Below are 21,733 nucleotides of genomic sequence, written 5' to 3'. Positions count from 1 at the left end.
TACTCATCAATTTTTAACAATCTTTCTTTAGTGCTCCTCTTGCTCTGTCCTGTATCTGTGAACTGTATTTCAATAACTTCAAAAAAGGACACCTTAAAAATCACTTTTACAGTTTTCATTTCCCTCCAAATTTCTTTCCTTTCTCCTCAAAATCAGAATCCTTACAGTCTCTAACCCTTCCAACTGTCCAACTGGACTTATCTTTTCTTCACCATCTCTCAGCTTCAATTCTTCCTGCAGTTCTTTTCCATTTCAATAACTTGTGTCACTTCAACCCACTATACATGAAGAAACTCCCCACCACCACCTTGGCAAAGCTGCCTTTCATAGACCATTTCATCCTTATCTCTTTCCTTCATCTCCAAAACTGTTGAAAAAAATTTCAACAATCGTATTTATTCTACTGAACCATCTCATTAAAAGCACTAAAAATATCGTCCTGAAAAATCTGCTTGCTTCAACTTCGTTCTAATCCCTCAGTGTTTCTGCTCTTCTCCTGACCATTTTGGATTAACTTTCCTCATTAACTTTAAGGGGACCACGACTTCACCCTCATTATTTTTATTTCTTACTTTTCCAAAATGCAATCTTTACCTAGATATTCTTCTACACCCGAGTGTTCCATCAGCACTTTTTTTCCCCCCATTATGCCCAAACTGTTTTCTATCCTGCTCTCCCTGGAGTATCCCAAGACTCAGGTCATGGCAACAATTGGGATGATGATTTTAGTTTAATATTTCTAGTCTGAAATTTTCTCTGAGAAACATGCCTTAATAGTGTTGTCAATTACAAATAACTCATTTAAAAAAATAATCCAAACGGTTTCAGCGCCATTTGTTCTTCTAAACAGATTACACAATTCCTTCATTCAACTGGCTACATTAAAATTCTTTATTAGCAAAACTGTCCTGTAAATGTTTGTTAGCAAACTTCAATATCATTAGATGGAGCAGGATTATAGGCTCTTATCTTTCTGTGCTTTCACATTTTGGGTTGACTCAAGTTCAAAGATGAACATGGAGGAATTATATGGGTTTCAATTGGTAGAACCTAAAAGTAAATGATAAGGAACTCAATCATAAAATTCATCAAGATAAACATAAAAAATATTAAAAACCGCTCTGATGATAAGTACTTTATGTGCCACCTAAAGTAGAAATTTTCGATTTTACAGTTATTCACATTTAGTAGACATGTTTCAAACATTCAAATGACTGGAAATGGGAAAAAACATCGTATCCATTAACTTGTAAAAAAAAAGAATGAGACAGAAAACACACTCATCCTTTTCAAAAATGCAGCTTTCACTGTGAGTATCAGAAACAATGTCTTCAAACACCAGTTTGAATCCTAGGCATGTGTTTCCATTCAGCCGCTGCCAAGATAGAGGCATAAGTACTTGACGTTTGCTGTAAATTACCAAAAAGTTGCATATGATTTAAAATGGAACAGTTTACTTATCGTTTTCTATTTAATAACACAAAAAACCACGTGAAACCTGTCTCCCCTGGAATTTACATTCTACATAGTTCACCCTGTGAAAAATTAGATTTGAGATACTAATACAAGACCTGCTTTGGCAGAGAAGATATAGGCATTACAGCGGGGCGGCGGGAGGGAAGCAAAGCAAAGCAAAATGTAGAAGCAGAAAAACACAGGAATAAAGGAACTGAACAAAAATCTAATGGCACAAGTGTTCTTTAGTGTGCTCAAACAACAAGCAGCAGGCAGCAGTAAGAGTTTACAAGGATATCTAGTGCTTCCACCTTATAAGGTTCTATTGCATGTAGAATTCCTACTCACAGGAACTCTCCCATTTCTAAGCTATTATCATATTACCACTGCCTGTATACACATGCGGTTCTCCAAATACATATGGGAAGAAGCAGAAAAATCCTGTATAACTAAAGCCTACACAGAATTTGCCATACAGTTGCATGTTCTGGAGATATTCTCATAAAACCACTCCTTTTATTAAAAAAAATAATAATCTATTACTTCCAGTAGCCCTCTAAAATAATTTCCATGAACTTATGAACACAAGTTAAGTCCTAATGTCAGAACTCTAAACAGCCAAACCTCCCCATCTTTATCAAAGATTGATAAAATGAGGGGGATCTGGTACCCCTTCTTTATTAAGTCAGTATATTTAAGTCAAAGCCCTCTTTTTAAACTATCAGGAATCTCTTTAGACAGCCAGACAACTCAGTTCATTCTCCACAATCTGTCTGGGATGGCTTTGCAGATAAAATCTTTAAGACCTGCTAGACACTTCTGGAAAAAAAAAATTAAATAAAAAAAAAAAAATCAGACTAAATTACCCTATACATTTGGAGTGCTTTGGGTGCAATGTATCATGTGGTTCATTTTCATGTACTCAGCATTGACTCAGAATCAAGAACTGTGTGTATTTATTTTACATTTACACATGCCTATGTGACAAGAGTAAAGGAATGTTACTGACCAAACTGCAATTACCTCTTGAAGGTGGAGAAATTTTGCTTCCATTGCTGAAAGAGCATTGCTTTTCTCAACCAGCTGTTTACGGACCTTGATCATTTCCACATTGTCCCGAATGTTTAGCCTTCAAAACGTTATTAAAAAGAAATGCATTGTGAGCTTAAAGATACAAAATGAATTCTTATTATTTTTGTCTTGAAAAGTTAAAATCCTTTGCAAATCAGATTTCTTCAACACAATTGGGAGAAGAGTTAGTGTGTAATATCCAAATTAATTTCTCTTTCTATAATCCACGTTGCAGACTTTAGGTAAATAAACATTCTACTGCAGCTTCAATCAATACAGATGACGTAGCAGCTTCAATCAATACAGATACATCTCTGTTTATCGTATCAAACTATATATGACAGGAAGAGAAAACAATCCTATACCTAAAGAGATGATTTGTTTTCCACACACTCATTTTCCATCCTCCAAAGTATTTGGGGCCAGTAGATTACCATTATTATGCAGTTTCCTCTTAGAGTTTAAACCTGTGCAGCACTGCTCTGAAAAAGTGACTTTGCAATATATACTGTAACACCTTAAGGCTGGCCGGACTTCAAACAAGCTAGGGGCGTGTCTTAACTACAGGAAAATCACTTAATATCCATGTAGATGTTCCATATTGTTACAATTCTAAAATTAATTTGAGAACGTACTGTTTAATAGAAAGGATGTTTAAAAGAATTCAAAATGTTAATATTTATTTCTGATGTTTTCCCTTGATTCAAGCAGTGAAACTAAACCCCATTATTTTCACAGCTTCTTCAGGTATGGGAAGAGAAACCAATTCTGATTTGTATTAATTTTAAATATGATAAAATCAAAATAAATCTTTAGCATTTGAAAAGGTAATTTCTCTTCCAATATTTATCTATTTTAGACATATTGGAGGAATTGTCATAATGCCATGCTGGAGCAAGAAAATGGACTACAAAGCTTACACATCTGTAAACCAGCTGAGTACGTGAAATACTTTCCTTTTATTCTGTAAAATATCAAAGCCTATTGTGTTTTGGCATTGCCCAGTTAATTGTCTTTACACAGAAGATAAACACACTCACAAACCTGAGTTCTTCCGCAAGAAAGAGCCATAACGCAATGTTAAAACTATCATGTGTCTAAAACATGTTATCTACATAAATTAAAGTTGTGGTGAGTATAGACAGCAGCAGTGTCTCATGCTAGCTATTTAAAAGCTAATGTAGTGGCACGTTTTTATTAATCTTGTTCCACACATCAAACAAAAGGCTCCAATGCCTTCAAAGGCTTTTTCTCCCCACCCCACCCCCCCGCTTCTTTTTTAAGCGGGGGGCTTTTTTTTTTTTCCTTGCTTTTTTTTTTTTCTTTAAGCTGGGGGCTTTTTTCCTTTTTTTTTTTTCTTTTAAGTAGAAAAAGGAGCAGATGATAGTGAAATTTATGATGTACAGATGTAAACCCCATGGCTCCTGACAATCAACATTAACTATTTTTTCAACAGCGAATGAAACAGCATTTGATTTAAACAGTTTTGGGGTACTGATGTTATGAAGTAAATTATTCAAATTTGGAAGTGAAAAATTACTTTTTATTGGGATCATTTAAACTCTTACCATTTTAAGAGTCTTTATCTCATGAAGTTTCTAGCAACAGAAAGCATGTGCCATTAATTTCTTATTAGTGCGTTACATTGATCACAATCTCAGCTCTCATCATAGGCTACAGCAAGAAAATTTCTCTACAGTACTTCTACAATATTTTATTTACTTATTTAAATAAAATATGTCTAAGAAACATCCAATGCATCTAGGTGCATGACAAGAAGATTGCTGAAGAACAAAATCATTCTGGATTCTGTGGGCAAGGCAAAGTTAATTGAGGATGATTCTGTTGGGAAGTTCATTTTTCCATAAACAAAGTTACAATAGGAATTGATTATCTACACAGCTTTTCCCCTCCCAGGTAGTTGATGTATTCTGCTCCCAGAACATTTGCCCAGGTATTCTGATATACTAGGGGTTATATACAGATTTGATATAAAACTCAATGCTGCCTATCACTTATATAGATAATATTTTGCTCAAAGAATAACAAAATAATGCATAAGAATAAAGCTGTACTAAGGTAGCTTATTCAATATTTCTCTATTGCCAAAAAAGCCAAAAATTCTGCCACAGAACCTGAAGACAAGGAGGTAAACCTGGAGCAGAAGTAACAAAAAGAAATGGAACTAATATCCCTTTAGAGGCAGTAACCCGAATTAACAGGCACTCTGATTTAGGTCTAGCACATCTTCTGCCACAAGTGCAGAAATAAGGAACACGAACTCTATCCTTCCACTCTAGACCTCTTCTTAAAGCTAGATTAAGAAGTCTGAAATTGGAAACGAAGTTAGGAGAAAGTGACTCTCTAAAATTTAAACTAAGAATTATGTTTGGGGTTAATTCTGAAGTACACCAAAGAGACAATCTCTTCTCCAGACCTCTTATCATTTGGATTAAAAGCATATAGAGGGGGTCCCAATAACAGGCTGGGGACCAGCTGTGTGGGAATGGGCGACTGAGAGGAACCTACACCAGAAGGAAATGATTAAAGAAGGGATCTTGACCTGCACTGTACAAATTTATGCCAGTAAATCCCAGATGGCTAAGCTAATAAAATTGAGATCTAATTAAACCACATCCCTCGCATCTTGTCTTTGCTTCCATATGAGCAGGACACGAATACAATATTGAGACTACTCTTGGAGTCTATTGTATCAGCTGAACCCGTGGCTCACAAACTTTCCCTATTCACATTCAGAACAAGAAAAACAAGCAAGTAAAAAGCCATCACCACCGTATTTCCAGGATCACTTACCCTCTGTCTGGCAAAATAAAAAAATGGCAAAAAATGCCAAAGGAATTAAAACTGACTGGCAAATAAGCTTTTTCATTAAAGGACCAACCAACCAAAACACCAAAAATCCCATAACGGGCGCAAAACCCAGGTACCTGTTTCACAAATGCATTTTGGGGGTGGCTTTAAAAATGTTTTTGGTAAGTATGATGAGCAATTAAGTAATTTGAAGCTAGCTGCTTGAAAAATGTGATTGTTTAGACTTAATATTTTAACTTGCACACTGTGTATCATAGACATCAAACCATGAGGTTATTACGGTTTAAATTAAAAACAGTCAAGTTAAATGCAGTTAAATTATGCAATTAAGAAAATGTGTTTAGCCTAACAACCCACAGGCCAAGTTTCTCCCTTAAGTTAAAATTGAGTTGGAATTATAGATTCCTGAAACAATCCCCAAACAATTTCTAATGAAATATTAAGAAAACCATTGATTGCAGCCATGTTACAATAATCATGCCGAGGAGTACACTGCATATGAACTCAGCTCCGTTATGCAGCTCTTGTGTCGTTATACAGAAACTAGTGAAGCTGCAAAGGCAGCTTTAAAATACAACTGGACTTCTTGTGGGTTTAGGACTCAGGATAACTAGAATCTCCCTCCCTTACCACTGATGGATCAATAATTAGTAATTGTGGCTGCTTCACTACTTGGAAACTACAGTTATTTCAATTACAATAATTTCTTAATCAGGTAGCAGAATAAAGAATGTTTTCCTAAAGGTTGAAAGTAACCTAATTTTGTTAACACCAGGCTGAGATCAAATGGTACCACAACATGAACATTTATGGAAGCACATTTACTATGTCCTTTTGGCACCCTACAGTTCTTCAATAATTTCAACATATTCATTGTCTTTGGGTAGTAACGTAACTAGATGACAGCCAAATGTATTCTTACAAAACACAATAAAAAGCTGCCAATTGTACCAAAATTGAAAGACATAAGCTACAAAGATGAAATAAGATGACCTTATCAGTTACCCAAATTTCCAATTTTTCCTCAAGTATTCCATCATTGACAGGTTTTTCCCTGCTGATGCAAAGAGTATTAAGAAATAAGAACTATATAGAACCTATAAACCTATTTGTGTAATCAAACAACTAATACAGACTGCTCTAGACAGCGGTTATAAGACTTCCGAGAAGGAGAGCTAACAAAAAACTCCTAAAGATGATATGTATAGGTACCTATGGTTACAGTTAAACCTGGCGACAACAGTAACCCTCTGAATTCTGGCTCTGGTTCATTCAGCATAAAAAAAAAACAACCAAAAACCAAAGCAACATGGGGATTAGCAGCCTTCCAAAAAGTATTTTACTGGCCAAATTCAAGAACTCATTGCTATTCTGGATATGCACTACTGGACACTTTTCAATTTATTTCCCAGTGTCTTCAGCCAAACACAGTAAATCTTAAATACTTACCCATATCTTTTATCCAGTTTCAAACAAGAAATAGACTATAAAGGAAATAATTCCAGAACTTTAAACATGAATTCACAGATTTTAACTTAGGTCGAGTATGATAGGTTCTTAATAAACACAAATATGAAAGGCTCTGCACCTACTTTTTATAGCCTGACTTTAAGGATTTCTAGCTGAATTGGAAGTGTCTCTTTACTTTAAAACTCCTTAAAATTTCACAGAAACATGACAACTGATATCAAATTGAGAAGTTATGTCGAGTTTCTGACTGCTGTACTTACAGAACAGTGTTTATTGATAAAAAAAATGAAGCACAGAAGTTCTTTGAGATTTGAATCAGATTATTTTCAACGAATGAAAAAATATTTTAAATATTTTCTGAATTCACTGTAGGCACAGACTGAGAAATTATTTATTATAACAACTTCTTTAACCTATTTAAACTATATAAAGGAAATTCTGAATAGGGGAGACTTACAACTTTGTGAATAATTTAATAGCAAACATTATGATGTATTATTTATGTAGCGCCACTGATGCACAAAAGAATGCTCACACATAATAACGGGGTCCCTCTCTTGAAAGGCAGTTAAAGAATTGACCGCATATTTCTCATTCAAGTAGAACTTCCATTGAAATCAAATGAGTAAGGAATGCAGGACCATGCCAAACATGGTCCTTAATACAATTAAAAGGAACAGGCTGAAATCGAAACAACCAAAAGAGGGAAAATACACAGCTTTGTATGTAATTTTGCATATATTTTTACAAAAGTGAAAGAAGAAAGAGAAAGAAAAGAGATTAAATTAATAGAGGCTTTAGTGTAAAACCATTCCACAAGCATGTTTGTCTGGCTTTGTTTCACTATGCAGATATACCATATTCCTTCAAAAATTTGCTAATGTACCCTTACAGAGCCATTATTTTTCTTTTATTTGTAGACTCCAAATTATCAATGAGTATTAATGAACACTAAATTATCCACTACGGACCTATATCTAACATTTTCCAATAATTATATTAAAGAAATAATAGACAATTAAAATTTAATGAGTTGAACTTCAATTGAATCTGAATCAGCTGGAAATGAATTCTCTAAAATGTTAATTATGAACCTCTTTGTTTATTTGTGAAAAAACATAATAACCTATTATCATAACAATCTCCTTGGTTAGAATTATCCATGGCTAATCAGTAAAACATTTTATGACTTGGTTTCACCAAAGGGAAAACAAGGAATAAAGCAAATATTTCTTACCAGAACAAGTAATTTTCACAGCTATATCTAAAGATTATGACATAGCTCTTCTAATGCTTCCACCATGGAGATTTCTATTTTTCACAATACCTTTGGCTTGTTGTTTCTTGCTCTTTCAGCCGTAGGACAGATTCTTCAATTTCCTTTCCTTTCCTTCTCAGCTGACTCGCAAGTATCTCTTTGGCATGTTCTAGTTCCTCAATGTGTTCCCTTTGGGATTCAATCACAGTCTCCCTGCAAGTACAAGCATCTTACGTTACAAAACCAGGTAAGGATTTAATAAACAAAAAAAATTTAAATGAATACTCAAGAGCAAAAATTTTGAAAGTGTTCAGAAAAATTTGTGCTTCTTAATGACATGTATCACAACAGAGGTTTAAGAGTTCAATTTACTGTGACAACAATTAGAGGTCACCACGTGAAAAGATGCGAGTAGTACAATAAATAGATACGTAATTCACACACATTATCAAACACAATACAAACAACATAACACTCTTAAAATAAATCTTTATGTGGCTGAATAATGTTTAGCAGAACCTAGCTGAAAACATCGCTTATGGTTTCTTACACTCTATATTAAATGTACCCTCCTCCTAACCCATTAGTACCAAGTATTTTCTGAAAAGGAAACAACCATTACTAACTATGAAAAGAACATGAGATTTTCAATGAATGGAGCAGTAAGAGCAATTTTAAAGCTTTCATTCTGAGTTAGACAACTTCATGCAAAAAAAAATAATCAGATGTGTCTTTAGCAGTGGAATTTATCTAGTAAATGCAATTAAAAAAAGAAAGGCAGGAAACAATAGAGATCAGAATCTGAATAGTTTTTCATGGGCACAACTTTGCAATTTTTATTTTCTTGACAAGTTCATCTCAGATGAGAGATGCATCTTTTGCAATAACTTTTTTTCTAATAAGAATAAGCAACAATTTATCCACAATTTTTTCCACTCTAAAGCTTTTGATGCATAAGCTGCGGTTCTTCATTACTTCATACACCTATCGTAGACTTGAAAATACCTTGAGTTTTTTGGCCGTGTGTTTGCTTTTGTGCACCACTGAGCAGCTGTGTTTATTTTTTCCACCTCTGAGAACTGAAATCTCTGGAAAAAACACTATTTGAATGTTTTCTGCATTGCAACACAATGCTTTTGACCAGTCTTACGAGAAAAGCTATCGTCAACATCAAGATTCCTGGCAGTCTTAACGGATAGCTCTTATTTTCCTAGTCTTCAAAAGTCATAGTTATAGGAAAAATAGCCCTTTCTAAACCAATCACTATAATATTCGTAAGGATGTTTTTTTCAGTAGCAACATTCTATTATGATGAAAATTATTATTATTATTTTTAATTGTAACTGTTCAGCAAAGGTTAAATTCAGACAGGATGCTAGCAGAAGTGCAATTTAAAAATTGTTAAATAATTTAAATTTCTTTATTAAAATCATTTATAAGAATATTTCTGTAAAATTATTTCCTATGATCCCACTAAATCTTTGTCTTTACAAAACATCAAGCAGAAAATACACAATTGCCCGTTAATTCATATATTTGTATACTTAGCCTGCCCATTTATTGAAAATTTAGCATTTATGGATATTGTAGTAAATCTGATTTCGGTAGATCATTATGGAAAGAAACGCCCATACTGAAAGTAGCATTTAAGAAAAGCAGGTGTCTAAAAAGCACAAAAGGTTCCCATATACTTTGGAGAAGAAAAATGTTCTAATCAGATGTCAATATCTTTAAATTAGATGTTAACTACCTTTTCTCCACCCTATGTAACGCCTCTCTGTTCTCATGCAGTCTCTGCATTAAGGATGTTATAAGAGCTTCCTGAGCTTCAGTTTCAGTTAAAATGTGCAACTGGACTATAGCCAACTTTCAAAATGCAGAAGTGAATCAAAATCATTTTACATTACTATCCTATACCACACTTTTTGCAACTTATCCACAAAATCTGACCACCTTTAGAAATGAAGTATCAGCGTAACACCGCTTGCATGGGTTATCCTACACATTTCAGGAGTTATGGTGGTAATAATTTCACAGCTAAGATTCTTTCTGCTTTTATCAGTTTTGCCCAGTAGTAAGCTGGGCAGCATTCCATCCTAGCAAAAAGAGAGCCTCACCTTAAAGATCAATTTTAACTTCCAGCCAAATTCTTACGTATCTACATTTTACATTCTTAACTCCTGATCCTATGTTTTCCTTATTATAAAACACTTCTGCTGTGTTAGCAGTGTTAACAGTTGTCAGACCCAGTAACTCCGCTTTATTTTCTGAAGTAAAAGCTTCTAAAAAAGGTATTCTTTTTTCCTCCAAGAAAACCCCAAGTTTTAACAATTATAATGACAAAGATTAAGAAATATTAAAATCATACAATTTTTTTATTTCAGCTCTTGGATCCTCAAGCAGACTCTGTCCATATCTTGGGAGCACAAGGTTAGGTGATCTCACTTCTAAATCCTGAAATCTCATTCCTGAAAACAAAGAAAAGATAAATTTTTGTCATGCTGAATGAAAAAGCATTTCACAAAACAATATTCTCTATACAGTACCAACACTTACAACTCCTATATAGATGCCATAAAAAGTATTTTTACATCAAATTCACACAAAAAGAGATAATCAGAGTATCTACAATGTATTACAGTATGCGCTGGTAAAGAGAAGTGCTAAAAACGTGTCTTTAAAAGTAAAATCTTCTAAGGAAAACATTTCAAGACAGAGAACAGAGATGGTGTCTTCAAAGAAGAACAGTATCAATATTATTAAACAGGAACATGGACTTGTAATCACTTTTTCTCTGATAGCACTTTCTTTACAAAATCACGACTGTCATTTACCTAGACGAGCAACTACAGGAGCATTTTTAGCAGCAGTGCAAATAATTTCCTTATGTTCTTTAGAAGCATACTGAATCGCTGGTGAAGAAGAAAAGCGAGAAATTACTTAAGGAAGAATTGTTAGTTCAGGAGTAAAAGTAATGGTTTCTCCAAACCTTTCTTCTTCTTCTCTTTCTTTAGCAAGAAGAAATTAAGGAAATTTTGAGGTGGGACCAAACTATCATTAAATTTCAAATACAACACTACAGCTGCCATCTCTCACTCCCCTAAATCGAGTCATTTAGGTTCAAGGTACAACGATACCAGTAGGTTCACAAAAGGACCGAAAAAAAATCTACCTACTTTGCATTTGTGCTAGCTTAACTTGATTCATTTATATATTTTGAATTTTGATCTTTAAGTGTTATTCTAAGATATTATAATTGTGCTATATACATATGTTTATATATATGCCTAGAGTGTATATATATATTTTTTTTTTTGTTCCAATCATTAAATATCTTAGATGGTTTTACTCCATAAAGAAAGTCAGGAGAGAAACCAATGAGTATTTAGTGAAAATTCATACTTGACCACATCTTTTGGATCAACTTGCTACGGTATTTGTAAACCAGCCAAACACAAAGCAGATATAATAAGGTGTATGTATTATTTGTGGATTCTTCTTGCTTCTTCATACCCTGGAGACAGCTAAGCTCTCCTGAATTTTTCCAGTTACTCATTTTATTTTTGGAGAATTGCTCTGAATATTTCCTTATCTACACTAAAAATGTTTTGAGATTCAGCCTCATGGTTTTACAGAGCAATTTAAGAGCCCAGCAGTCTTTAAAGACAGGAGGCACATAAACCCAGCAGTCTGGTGTGGGGTATCATCATTAATCAAAAGGGCAGAATGAGGAAGAATGCAAGAGAAAAACATGGAACATCCTATGCCAATGAATACTATAGAAAATATTCTCTGACCTTCTGGGAGACAACACTACTATGTCCAAGTTCTGAGTATTGCTTACTAGATTCTTAACAATAGTCTTCATTTTAGAAAATTTGTGTTCAAAAAACTGCATATTCATAGCACCCAAATTACCAGAGCGTGTCTAGTTTGGACAAGGTCTTAGAACTGAGATAGGCACACTAGAACCTCTGTGAAATTTGTCAATGTTATTATCTGATCCGCATGTTCTGTGGACAACTTGGCCTTTTTTTTTTTTTTTTCTGATCTGGGGAATAAAATTGCCTAATTCATGACATAATGTCTGAAAATGTAGGTGTATTTAAGATGTCAAAACTTGTACTATATTCAAATTAAAGAAGCAGAGTGCTAGAGCCAATTGCTTTTTATTGACTGTCTGAAAACACGAGAATTGTTTCTTTTTTCATACACCTGAATAATCAACGTAACTAAAAAAAAAAAAACCAGTGGGAGGGTGAGATGGAGAAAAACCACAATATATCTGGTCATCAGCCTGATCCATAGCTCGAAGAAGTTAAGGAGAAAGTTCTGCTGACTCAGTTTTGAACCAGGGCCGACGTAGCTGCATTTTTTTTTTTAAAAACACATTATCTGTACTGTATATGTTAACAGGGCACAACTACTTCTAAAAATGTTGATATGAAAATAGAAAGGTTTTAAAGTGTAATTTCCAAATGTAGCTACCATAAATAAAGGACAGAGAATAAGACTGCCTTAAGCAGTAAGTCTTGACAGTAAAAAGCATCATTAAAGATGGCTGCATTGTGGTATTTGCTTTCGAAAGTCCACACATGTAACAGATTTTTCAAGTCTGCAGTGTTGCGCACACATGTATCAAGAGACTAGAACAAACCTTGAAATTAAAAAAGGAAAAACATGTGCAAACAAACTACAGATGTAAAACTTTGTTATAACATGACAACACTAAACTTTTTCCTATACTTCTTTTATAAGCATTTAACACGTAGAGAAGTTATACCAGGAAAGTCCCATGATTTTAACTGTTAGAAAACTTGCTTGATAACTACTTCATTTTCAAATCTGTACTTTTCTTTTACCCTGCCACTGTAGATTCTCAAAATAAGGACTTCAAACGCAAACAAGGTATCATGAGTGCTATAAATAAATATTAAAAAAAAGGGGGGGGAAGAACAATCTTTCTGCATACAGGTACCATTGCCCACTGATGAACAGAAAAGAGTACGTACTTACTACAGGGAAGCAATAATTAGTGGTACCTGTATAAACCAATATTTTTAATGAAGGTGAATTATACCTTTCTTCGCGTGCTCCGGTGTGCCAGCAGCCTCACTCACTTTTTTGAGACCAGTGTTAATACGAGACTGAACATAGCTGTATGCACAAGGCCTATGGCCTTGAATCTGGAGCTGCTGTTTAGTTGAAATGAGTTTGCTGCGGAGGCTCTCATTTTGCTTCTCAAGCTCACGAACTCTCTCTTGCAAATGCTCAATCATTTCTTCCAGCTCCACAGCCTGACCCAGCCGCTTGGGGCCGCCACCAACCTGTTCAGACCTTTTTTTATCATTAACAAGCCGTATTAACTTGGTGGCCATTCTGGGGAAAATAATAAAAAAAGATGAAAAAGAATGTGAAAAGTCAGCATAAAAAGCATTCTGTTGAAAGGAACATAATCACTGTGAAGACTTCAGCGTAGAACCTGAATAATAAATTTCAGGTTTTGATATAACTATTACTGCCTGTGAAGAACTCTTTGAAGATAATTGAAACCACTGTGCAGCAATCTGCTTTATAGCACTGACAAATAACAGTTTCCTAAGGCTTATCATTTAAGGTTAGTAAAGGGAGGACACATATTTACTCCATATGCTGCTTAAATGTAATTTTTAACGCATGACCTTATATAGGAACCTCTGCATGCTGTTAAGTAAAGTTACAGATTTGGGATGTGGTGGGGCAAACTATAAAAGCTACAGTTCTACAAAATATTCAACTATTGAAAGAATGCTAATAATAAGCAACATTCCAATGATATATAATTTCCAGTATTTTAGGATTTAAAAATGTATTTCAGTTCCAAAGTGGCTAAAATACAGAGGTGGAGATATTTAAGAAGGTACTCCAAAAAAAAAAAAAAAAAAAAAAAAAGGACTTAATAGTTCTCATTACCATACTCAATTTTTATCCTTGGTAAATATTACCAGTGTGCTTTGGAGAAGGAACGGTTAGCTGAAGAATATAATTAGATACAGAGGATATGGTTTTCATCTATCTTTAAAAGGATACAAATTTTGCTTTTGGCATCTCAAGAGTTGTACCTTTGATTTCCTTTAGTTTTGATAAACATTGGTAAGCTAGAACAAAAGGCAGAGAGGGCACATGGAGGTGATGTAATATACAAGAACAGAAAACATACCCAGCAGTGAATGGAAAAAACTTGGCGTATAAAGAAAGAAAAGGTGGCTTTGATGAGAGAGACAAGTTCAAGACTTTACAAAATTAGTCGCACATCTTCAAGACCTGTATCTAGTTTACAGGGAATCTATTTTTGCAGGCCCAGAAAGAAAACTGAAAATAAGGACACACTTCATTTGTTTAAAGGGGCTTCTTTTATTTTTGTATACTTCTGGACAGAAGCTTCTACTTAAAAGAACAAAAGTGAAAAGAAAAAAAAAAAGTCTGTAATAACTTTAGGATGTCACAGAATGTTACTTGCCTGTAAGCAGGTTTTTTGTTTATTTGTTTGGTTTTTTTTCAATGTACTTCTACTGCAAATTCATTCCAAACTTTTAGTTACAAGGGTTTTGGCATGAGGGATGCTGGGAAAGAAATTTAGCTTGAGGACTTAAGATTTTTCTCTGGCAATCTAGACAAACACTCTATCTTGTTTTTTGTTTTTAATTCAGGTATTCCAATTTGGGCATTCTGTGTAATTCTACCTAAGTGGATGATGAGTGCATTTGATAAGTCATCTAACAGAAATACAGGAAATAGCATTTGGAATAAGCAAACAATTCATTTGTTCCACCATCTTGTATTTGACAGTAACCTGACAGAAAATACAGAAGTTATATCAATTGGAAGTTACGCTGGTCAATTTGATCCTGACTCACTGAATACTGAGTCAAAAGGAAAGATAGCTTTCATACCTTTAGAAAAGGATGAAATAGTCCCATCTACAGAGGCAGTATCTTCAGAGTCCCTTTCACGAAGTGGCTAGCCTCTGACCAGAAGCTAGCTTAGATGCAACAAGATTGTATTAGATTAAGTACAGCACAATGGTAACAATGGGAACCCAGAGTCACAGTGCTTTTGGCTTAATTAGCCCACCTGGAACATATTAATAACATGAACAGTTCTGCTGAGTCCAGGTTGGCTTGCCAGCACAGCACTAAGTTTAAAAATAAGCTTAAAGTTGCCTGCATATTTGCAGGCAACTGGAAACTGTTCTGCCTGTGCTACTTGGGACTTCTTCAATGAACCTGAATAATATTACCCTGAATAAAAGAGAGCTGATCATAATAAGATATTTCAGGGTTTAACTAGATGATAAAAGGCTAGACTCTAGTCAACTTCGTGGAGGACAGAGAAGGACAAAAAAAGGGACAGAATCTCTCTGTATAGGCCATTCTGATTCTAGGATGAAATTCCTGATGAATAATTAGGCTTCTATAACCTTTTTTTCAGTTCCCAGAACTGAATATATATATTTGTTATATATATACACTACATTTCTACACAGACAGCATAGCTATGAACCCAAGGCACCAAGTCTGAAGTGGCGGGTCGTGGTGTACATGGAGATCTAATACTGCCCACAGCAAAAAATATCCCACAACCAGAAATCAATACAAAAATTAATTCTAATGAGGGTATTTTGCTATTGCTTTAAAAAGTGCTCTGAGAAAAATCAGCATGATTCAGACTTTGCTGATAATGCTTTAAAGGGCAAAAATGTTATGGTGAGTTAAAATAAAAACATTGAATCCCATACCTTTTAATTTTCTCCTCTTGCTTATTTGCATGCTGTTTGAGTGAGATGTTCTCATCACGTAAACGAAGAAATCTGTCTTCCAGTTCCTCTCGACTGATTCGTGATACAGATTGTCGAGCTCTAACATTCTGTGGAGCTGATGATTCTACCCAAAGCAAGACAACTTTAAGTTACCTTCAATACATTCAACAACATGTAATCCAAAGTCTAAGTCATTTTGAAATGCTGGTAAAAATGAACGTTTTCAAGTAATTTGACATTTTACACTTGTATGAGTCTGTTGATTAATTTTTTTCAGATTTAGAGGCTTATTAATCACTTTTTTCCTCCTTCTTACAAATAAAAACGAATTCAAATGATACAGCAAACTGGTTATCCACTAGACAACACAAAGGAGATAGCTTAGCATGTAGCAAGGTACTGTCAAACATGCTACTTAAAAAAAATAAGATGATCATTACCACAGAGATGCTTTCTAATCTGATTCAAAGTTAACATACTCTCTTGAAGCTTGAAAAGACTAACTCATAATTCTGTAAATTTACTCGTATACAAGACTAAGCCTAATAGTTCCATTCTAATAGCAGCTGAGTAACCAGTCTGAATTGCATAGTACTTTTGATTCCCATTTTGTTAAATGGGTCTGGCCTTGCCCTCAATTCAGGAAAAAGGCCTCTTTTCTTCTGGAAGGACGAATGTCACAGCTTAAAGAGATTTCCAGTTTTAAGCATCTCACATCAACTCCCCTCTTATAACAAGCACACAAAATGGGTCACAGTATCTTTCAGAATTTAACCCAGATTTTGAATGGTATTTGAACTTAATTTTGTGAGTGAGAATGTCAGAAACGTTTTTAGAAAGAAACTAAAGAAGCCACTGATCAAAGTCTGTTACTGTAATAAAAAGCAGCTGGTACCAACCTTGCAATCCTCCAATTCCAGCTAGAGTTAGACCTACATCTCTCACAGGAAGGTCCCCCACAGTTTCATCAGCCGGGACAGACATGGCTTATCTACGGATAACAAAATTCAAATGAAATTCTTCTCCATCTGTATCTTAAACAGAGAGACAAGAATGAACTACAATACATCCTATAAAATGAAGGAAAAAATAATGACAGATTCACTGAAATGACAGACTTGTACATTACTGTAAATGCTCCTATCTCAATTGTGTTGCTCAGAGGACAATCTAACCTTTCAAGTTTAACGTTATGCCAGTTTTAATCTGTGCACAAAATATGCCTTCTTTGCTACTATGCAATAGCTCCGATTTTATTGAATGTATGCAGACTTAGCTTTTTATAAGTTCTAGTTCTTCAGCCATCTTTGGGCTAAGGCCATATTCCTAAGTGCATGTGGGAGGGAGACCTATGCGGGGTTTCTTGTTTGTTTTTTTAATTGTTTGTTTGTTCATTTTAAGACAGGTCAAAGCTTAAGACCTCAACTGGTAGATGAGTAAATGCCATCTTCCTCCACATTTTGAATGGAACTCTCTGAAACAGAGGTGCTGGGGGTTATGAAGTCATTTCAGTGTTGGCTACCATTCTCCTAGTCTTCTTTCAATCACTGTCATAAGAAAAATGACTTTCTAAGATAAACACTCCCCTATGAATGATTCTCATAAATCTGAACACATTTCTTTCTTGAGGCAACTACATGACAAAGTGAGATTAGGAGAGTATTAATGTCAGAAAGTAGTACATTTGTTTCAGTGTAATATATGAAGGTACTTGTTAACAACTACTGTTTCTTTCTTCTCTTCCAGCGCAGAAAATTAAGACATTAGCCATAGAGTCAAGTAAGGCTGAAAGAGCATTAAGAGAGAGACATTAAGTCCTTTGGACAGTCTTTTTTTCCTCGTATTATTATACTCTTCAGGTGATACAAATCCTTAGTGAATCCAAAAACATCTATCAAAGCATTGGGAAATTACCAATGATGTTACTAAGACCTGTATCTGAGGTCAAAAGTGACTTAGTATAATTCATGGACATTCCATGAAGTACCTGTTAATTCTATCATAACCAAAACTGCTGCTAAAGATATGCCTTTCTTCTACCAGTAAAGTCTTCTTTCATAAACAAATCTCCTTATGGCTTTGTCCAAAAGGAATGAAAAGGATTAATGGAAGTTTAATTTCCAACAAGTCAATCTTGCTTTGAATCTTTTGGGGTTTTTTTCATCATTAAGTTTTAGGATAAAGTATTATTTCCAGCTTTCACTGTTTCTAACAACCTGAACACATTTTTCTTTTGTGTGGAACAAATGTTTCCTTGTCATGACTGTTGAAATGCCTGCACTGATCTACACTTGTACATTATCAATAACGTTGCAGTTTCAATGCTGTCAGTCACAGAAACGGAGAATAGTACTTCATGATGTTGGGGTCCACAGCATGCAGCCGTTGTAATCAACGGCACAATTCTAATGACAGATACATATCAACTGGAATCCAGCTCCTCAGCGTTCTCAGCTCTTTTTGTGTTACTCACACAAACACCTCAAAACTTTTTTTGCAATTTGTTAAATTAGTGCTATCTGCGGTCATTGACTTCACTCAGGTCTAGGTTCATTACTGCAGTCATTATTACATGTAACTGTATCAATATCACTACAGCAACTGAGATTGAAGTGAAACAAAACCTTTACCTCTAGATGATCAATCCAAATTTGGTTCATGATGGTAGCAGGAAGAAGATGCTACCATTATGTGTCTTTCTAGAATGTGGTTGTCTTAGTTTTTACAAATCAAAAATGACAGATTTTTTTGGCAAATTTCAGAGAGGTAAAGAGCTAAAAAAGTATTTTATCAGCACAACTCCACAATGGTTGTGATCTATCAAAATCAAGCTTCAAAAACTCCAGCACAGTAATAGGCACAGGCAAATGTTACCGAATTCACTTTTTGCCACTTGCTGGAGAAACTTTGCTATGGATATCTACCTGTTATTTTCAGTGTGAAAGAAATCCATTCATTTAAAAATGAAAGACAAAACAACACATGCTTGTCCCTCAAATAAACAAACAACTCCCCCCTTGTCAGTAGTAATCCATTACTGGCTGTAGCAAAACCACAGAAATATTTTAAGTTGTAAGCAAACACACATAGCAGGGCTGTACATGAAAGCCAGCTTTAACTGGCAACCTGACATGACTTGAAGACGTGACAAAATAAAGCTGCTATAAATCTAAAGTCCTTAAAACTTAGAAAGGTGAAATTTTCAAAAGTAAAAGGAAGAGCTAGTTGTTTTATTTTCATTACAAAGCAATGGAAATTAAGTATTCAACCTGCTTTTCTGTCTTGGGCCACAGGAAAAGAAAAAAAATTAACTGTTTTTATGAAAAAGAGTGTTTTGAATAGAAACAGTGCAAACCTGCATCCTGGTTTTAGGGAGGCAAAATATAATCACAGATTAAGAATTTGGCCTGGCAATTTATTTGCCTCATTAATAACGTAAGATCCACCTATGTCTTTAATAAACACTAACAATCATCATTTATGCTTCTTCTTTGAGAGAGGATACCTCAAACAGCAAGTCATGTGCTACATATGTTACAGTTACTTTTTGAATATTACCTGAGTGTCAATCACAAACACTCAAACAAAATTACTTTCCTTGCAGCCAACAGTTCCAGCATTATTTCTAAAAGCATATGAGATTTTTCCACAGAGTTCCATATTACTTCTTTGGAAAGCACTTCCAAAGCAATTAAATCTGACAAAATCATACAGCAACACTGCTACAAAAGTGATTGTACTTAAGAGTCCAGTATTTCCTATAATGAAGCAAAAGAGATATAAATTTGTATTTGCATCTGGACATATCCATATGCCATGCTGAAACTCAACAACTTAAAACAGATTTTATTTTCAAGGAGGGTTATGTTACAGTCACTTCAGCAGTTCTTGTTCCTAAAGAATAAGAAAAAAGAACTTCACTTCGAAAGAGAGGAAAGTTTTCCTTAACTCTGGGACTAATCTAAAAGAATTTCAAGTTTAATATAAGCAAGAATTTTATGTATATTTACTGAAGTTAAAGTAACTGTAACTTCCTTATATCCTGCACTACTTACAAAACTCTGGTGCTATCACCACCTGTATCTGACAAATTACTACAAAAAACCCACAAACAAGTTTGCAGTGTTATGCAAGACCAGACAGTAATGAGCATGAACACTTAAAGTATCAAGGCTCATGCTTTAGGTCCAAATTCTTATATAACTCACAGAAGCGTAGTGTTATCCCAACATCATACAAATGTAGCAAAACTGAGGAGGGAATACTTAAATTTCAAAAAAGTTCTCAGCCAGTGCATCTAGAAGGGACAGTTTCTAGTGAAATCTTAAAAGTTACGACACTTACTTAATTCTTTCAACATGGATTTAGAATTTCATGAGTCTTGGCCATGGCCAAGATGATGCTTTTCCTACAAAATCTTACCCCACTTCTCTGGTAGAGGGAAGAAAGGGAGGGGGGGAAAAAAAAAAAAAAGGAGGAGAGACCGACCACCCACCTATTTTAGCCTATCACAAAGTATTTCCAGCCTACGTTCTTCCTTAAAGATAGATGTTTGCACTCTATTGGGCTTGTAATCTAAAAGAATCTCATTCATTACTTGATAGGAGTGTACATACATATCATCTTCCCAACCCCTGTTCCCAACATCTGTTGCAGTGTTGCGAGTTTTAGGAGGTAGAAAGGGGAAAAAAAAAAAAAAAAAAAAAAAGAAAAAGAGAGAAGATATGGAAGATATCAAGAAACGAGATCTCCACAGCCTGCTCTAGTCTGAGGGAAAAAAAGTCTCTGAGACCTGTAAGTCCTACTGCAACACCGAAAAAAAACATGTATCAAAACAACCGTGTCTTGCCTTCAACGTATTTTAGAAATGTTTTCCAAATTTTTCTTTAGCCCCGTCAGTGCTGACGGCAATCCAGGCGGCTGAGGGCGGTCGCGGGGGGGGCGGGGGGGGGGGGAGAAGGCAGCGTTTGCCTCAGGGGGGAACGCCTACGCCCCCCGCTTTTTCCCGCCCTCGGGCACAGGAACAGCCGCTGGAGCCCAGCAGCCCTGTTACACACACAGCTGAGGGAAGGCTACTTTTAAAACAAACGGTGCGCACCCTAGCTATTCCCAGGAGCTGCGAGGGAGGGAGGGAGGGATGGAGAGAGCCTCACAGGTGTGAAACAACCGCTTCAGGAGCGCAGCCCCCGGCCGGGCTGCCCCCTCAGCGCGGGACAGCCCCGACCCCCGCCAGCCCCACTCCTCAGCGACATCCCCACTGCGGGACACGGCACCACATCCCCCTGAGCGGCTCCGGTACGGCCGTCCTCCCCCCACGGTACCCCCAAAGGAGAGAAACCTCCCCCCGTACTCACAGCTCCCTGCCAGCCCTATGATTCCTCTCAGCGCTCGGTTAGCAACTACCCCTGTTGCTAACCAAGCCCTTCCACTTCCGGGGACCACCGGGCCCCGCTGCCTACTGGGAGTTGTAGTTCAGGAGGGGTCGAGCAGCCACCTCCACCTTATTCCGGCGCCCGCGCCGCGGTGCATGCTGGGAGTTGTAGTCGCCCCGCGAGCGGCGCGGCGGGCTGGTGGGGCCGGCGGGAGCTGCGCGCGGAGGAGGGCGCCTCCCGCCGTGTGCTGCTTGAGGTGGGCGCGCGGCTGAGGCGGCGCCATGAAGAGGAGAGCGGGGGAGCGGGAGAAAGAATGGAAGGTACCTTCTCTTTGCTTCCCGCTCCCCGCCCGCCCCCGGCAGCGCTCGCCTGTGGCCACCACTCTTTCCCGCCGCTGCTCCGCGAGGAGCAGAGCGAGCCCGGCCGGGCTGGAGCGGTTGTCCCGTGTGAAGGGGGCTCCGAGGCCGCCGTGAAGTT

At 36.3% G+C, this 21,733-nt stretch overlaps 2 protein-coding genes across 2 annotated transcripts in view; one reads left to right on the top strand and one right to left on the bottom strand.

Moving 5' to 3' along the window:
* RPGRIP1L (RPGRIP1 like) overlaps positions 1-21,324 on the bottom strand; it is a 77,696-nt gene extending 56,372 nt beyond the window's left edge. Inside the window, exons 1-7 of the mRNA XM_074157862.1 lie at positions 21,239-21,324; positions 16,784-16,875; positions 15,864-16,008; positions 13,167-13,465; positions 10,455-10,554; positions 8,156-8,299; positions 2,479-2,584 (exon numbers count right to left, since the gene is read on the bottom strand). Of these exons, the coding sequence (XP_074013963.1) occupies positions 2,479-2,584; positions 8,156-8,299; positions 10,455-10,554; positions 13,167-13,465; positions 15,864-16,008; positions 16,784-16,868 (879 nt within the window). The 5' untranslated portion in view covers positions 16,869-16,875; positions 21,239-21,324. The remainder of the gene's footprint in view (positions 1-2,478; positions 2,585-8,155; positions 8,300-10,454; positions 10,555-13,166; positions 13,466-15,863; positions 16,009-16,783; positions 16,876-21,238) is intronic.
* A 124-nt stretch (positions 21,325-21,448) lies between these two features.
* FTO (FTO alpha-ketoglutarate dependent dioxygenase) overlaps positions 21,449-21,733 on the top strand; it is a 254,672-nt gene continuing 254,387 nt past the window's right edge. The window contains exon 1 of the mRNA XM_074157836.1: positions 21,449-21,576. Within this exon, the coding sequence (XP_074013937.1) occupies positions 21,538-21,576 (39 nt within the window). The 5' untranslated portion in view covers positions 21,449-21,537. The remainder of the gene's footprint in view (positions 21,577-21,733) is intronic.

Source organism: Numenius arquata, chromosome 13 (genome assembly GCF_964106895.1).
Source record: "Numenius arquata chromosome 13, bNumArq3.hap1.1, whole genome shotgun sequence".
Taxonomy (NCBI): domain Eukaryota; kingdom Metazoa; phylum Chordata; class Aves; order Charadriiformes; family Scolopacidae; genus Numenius; species Numenius arquata.
The sequence above is the reverse complement of the archived record's forward strand: the minus strand, read 5'-3'. Positions and strand labels throughout refer to the sequence as shown.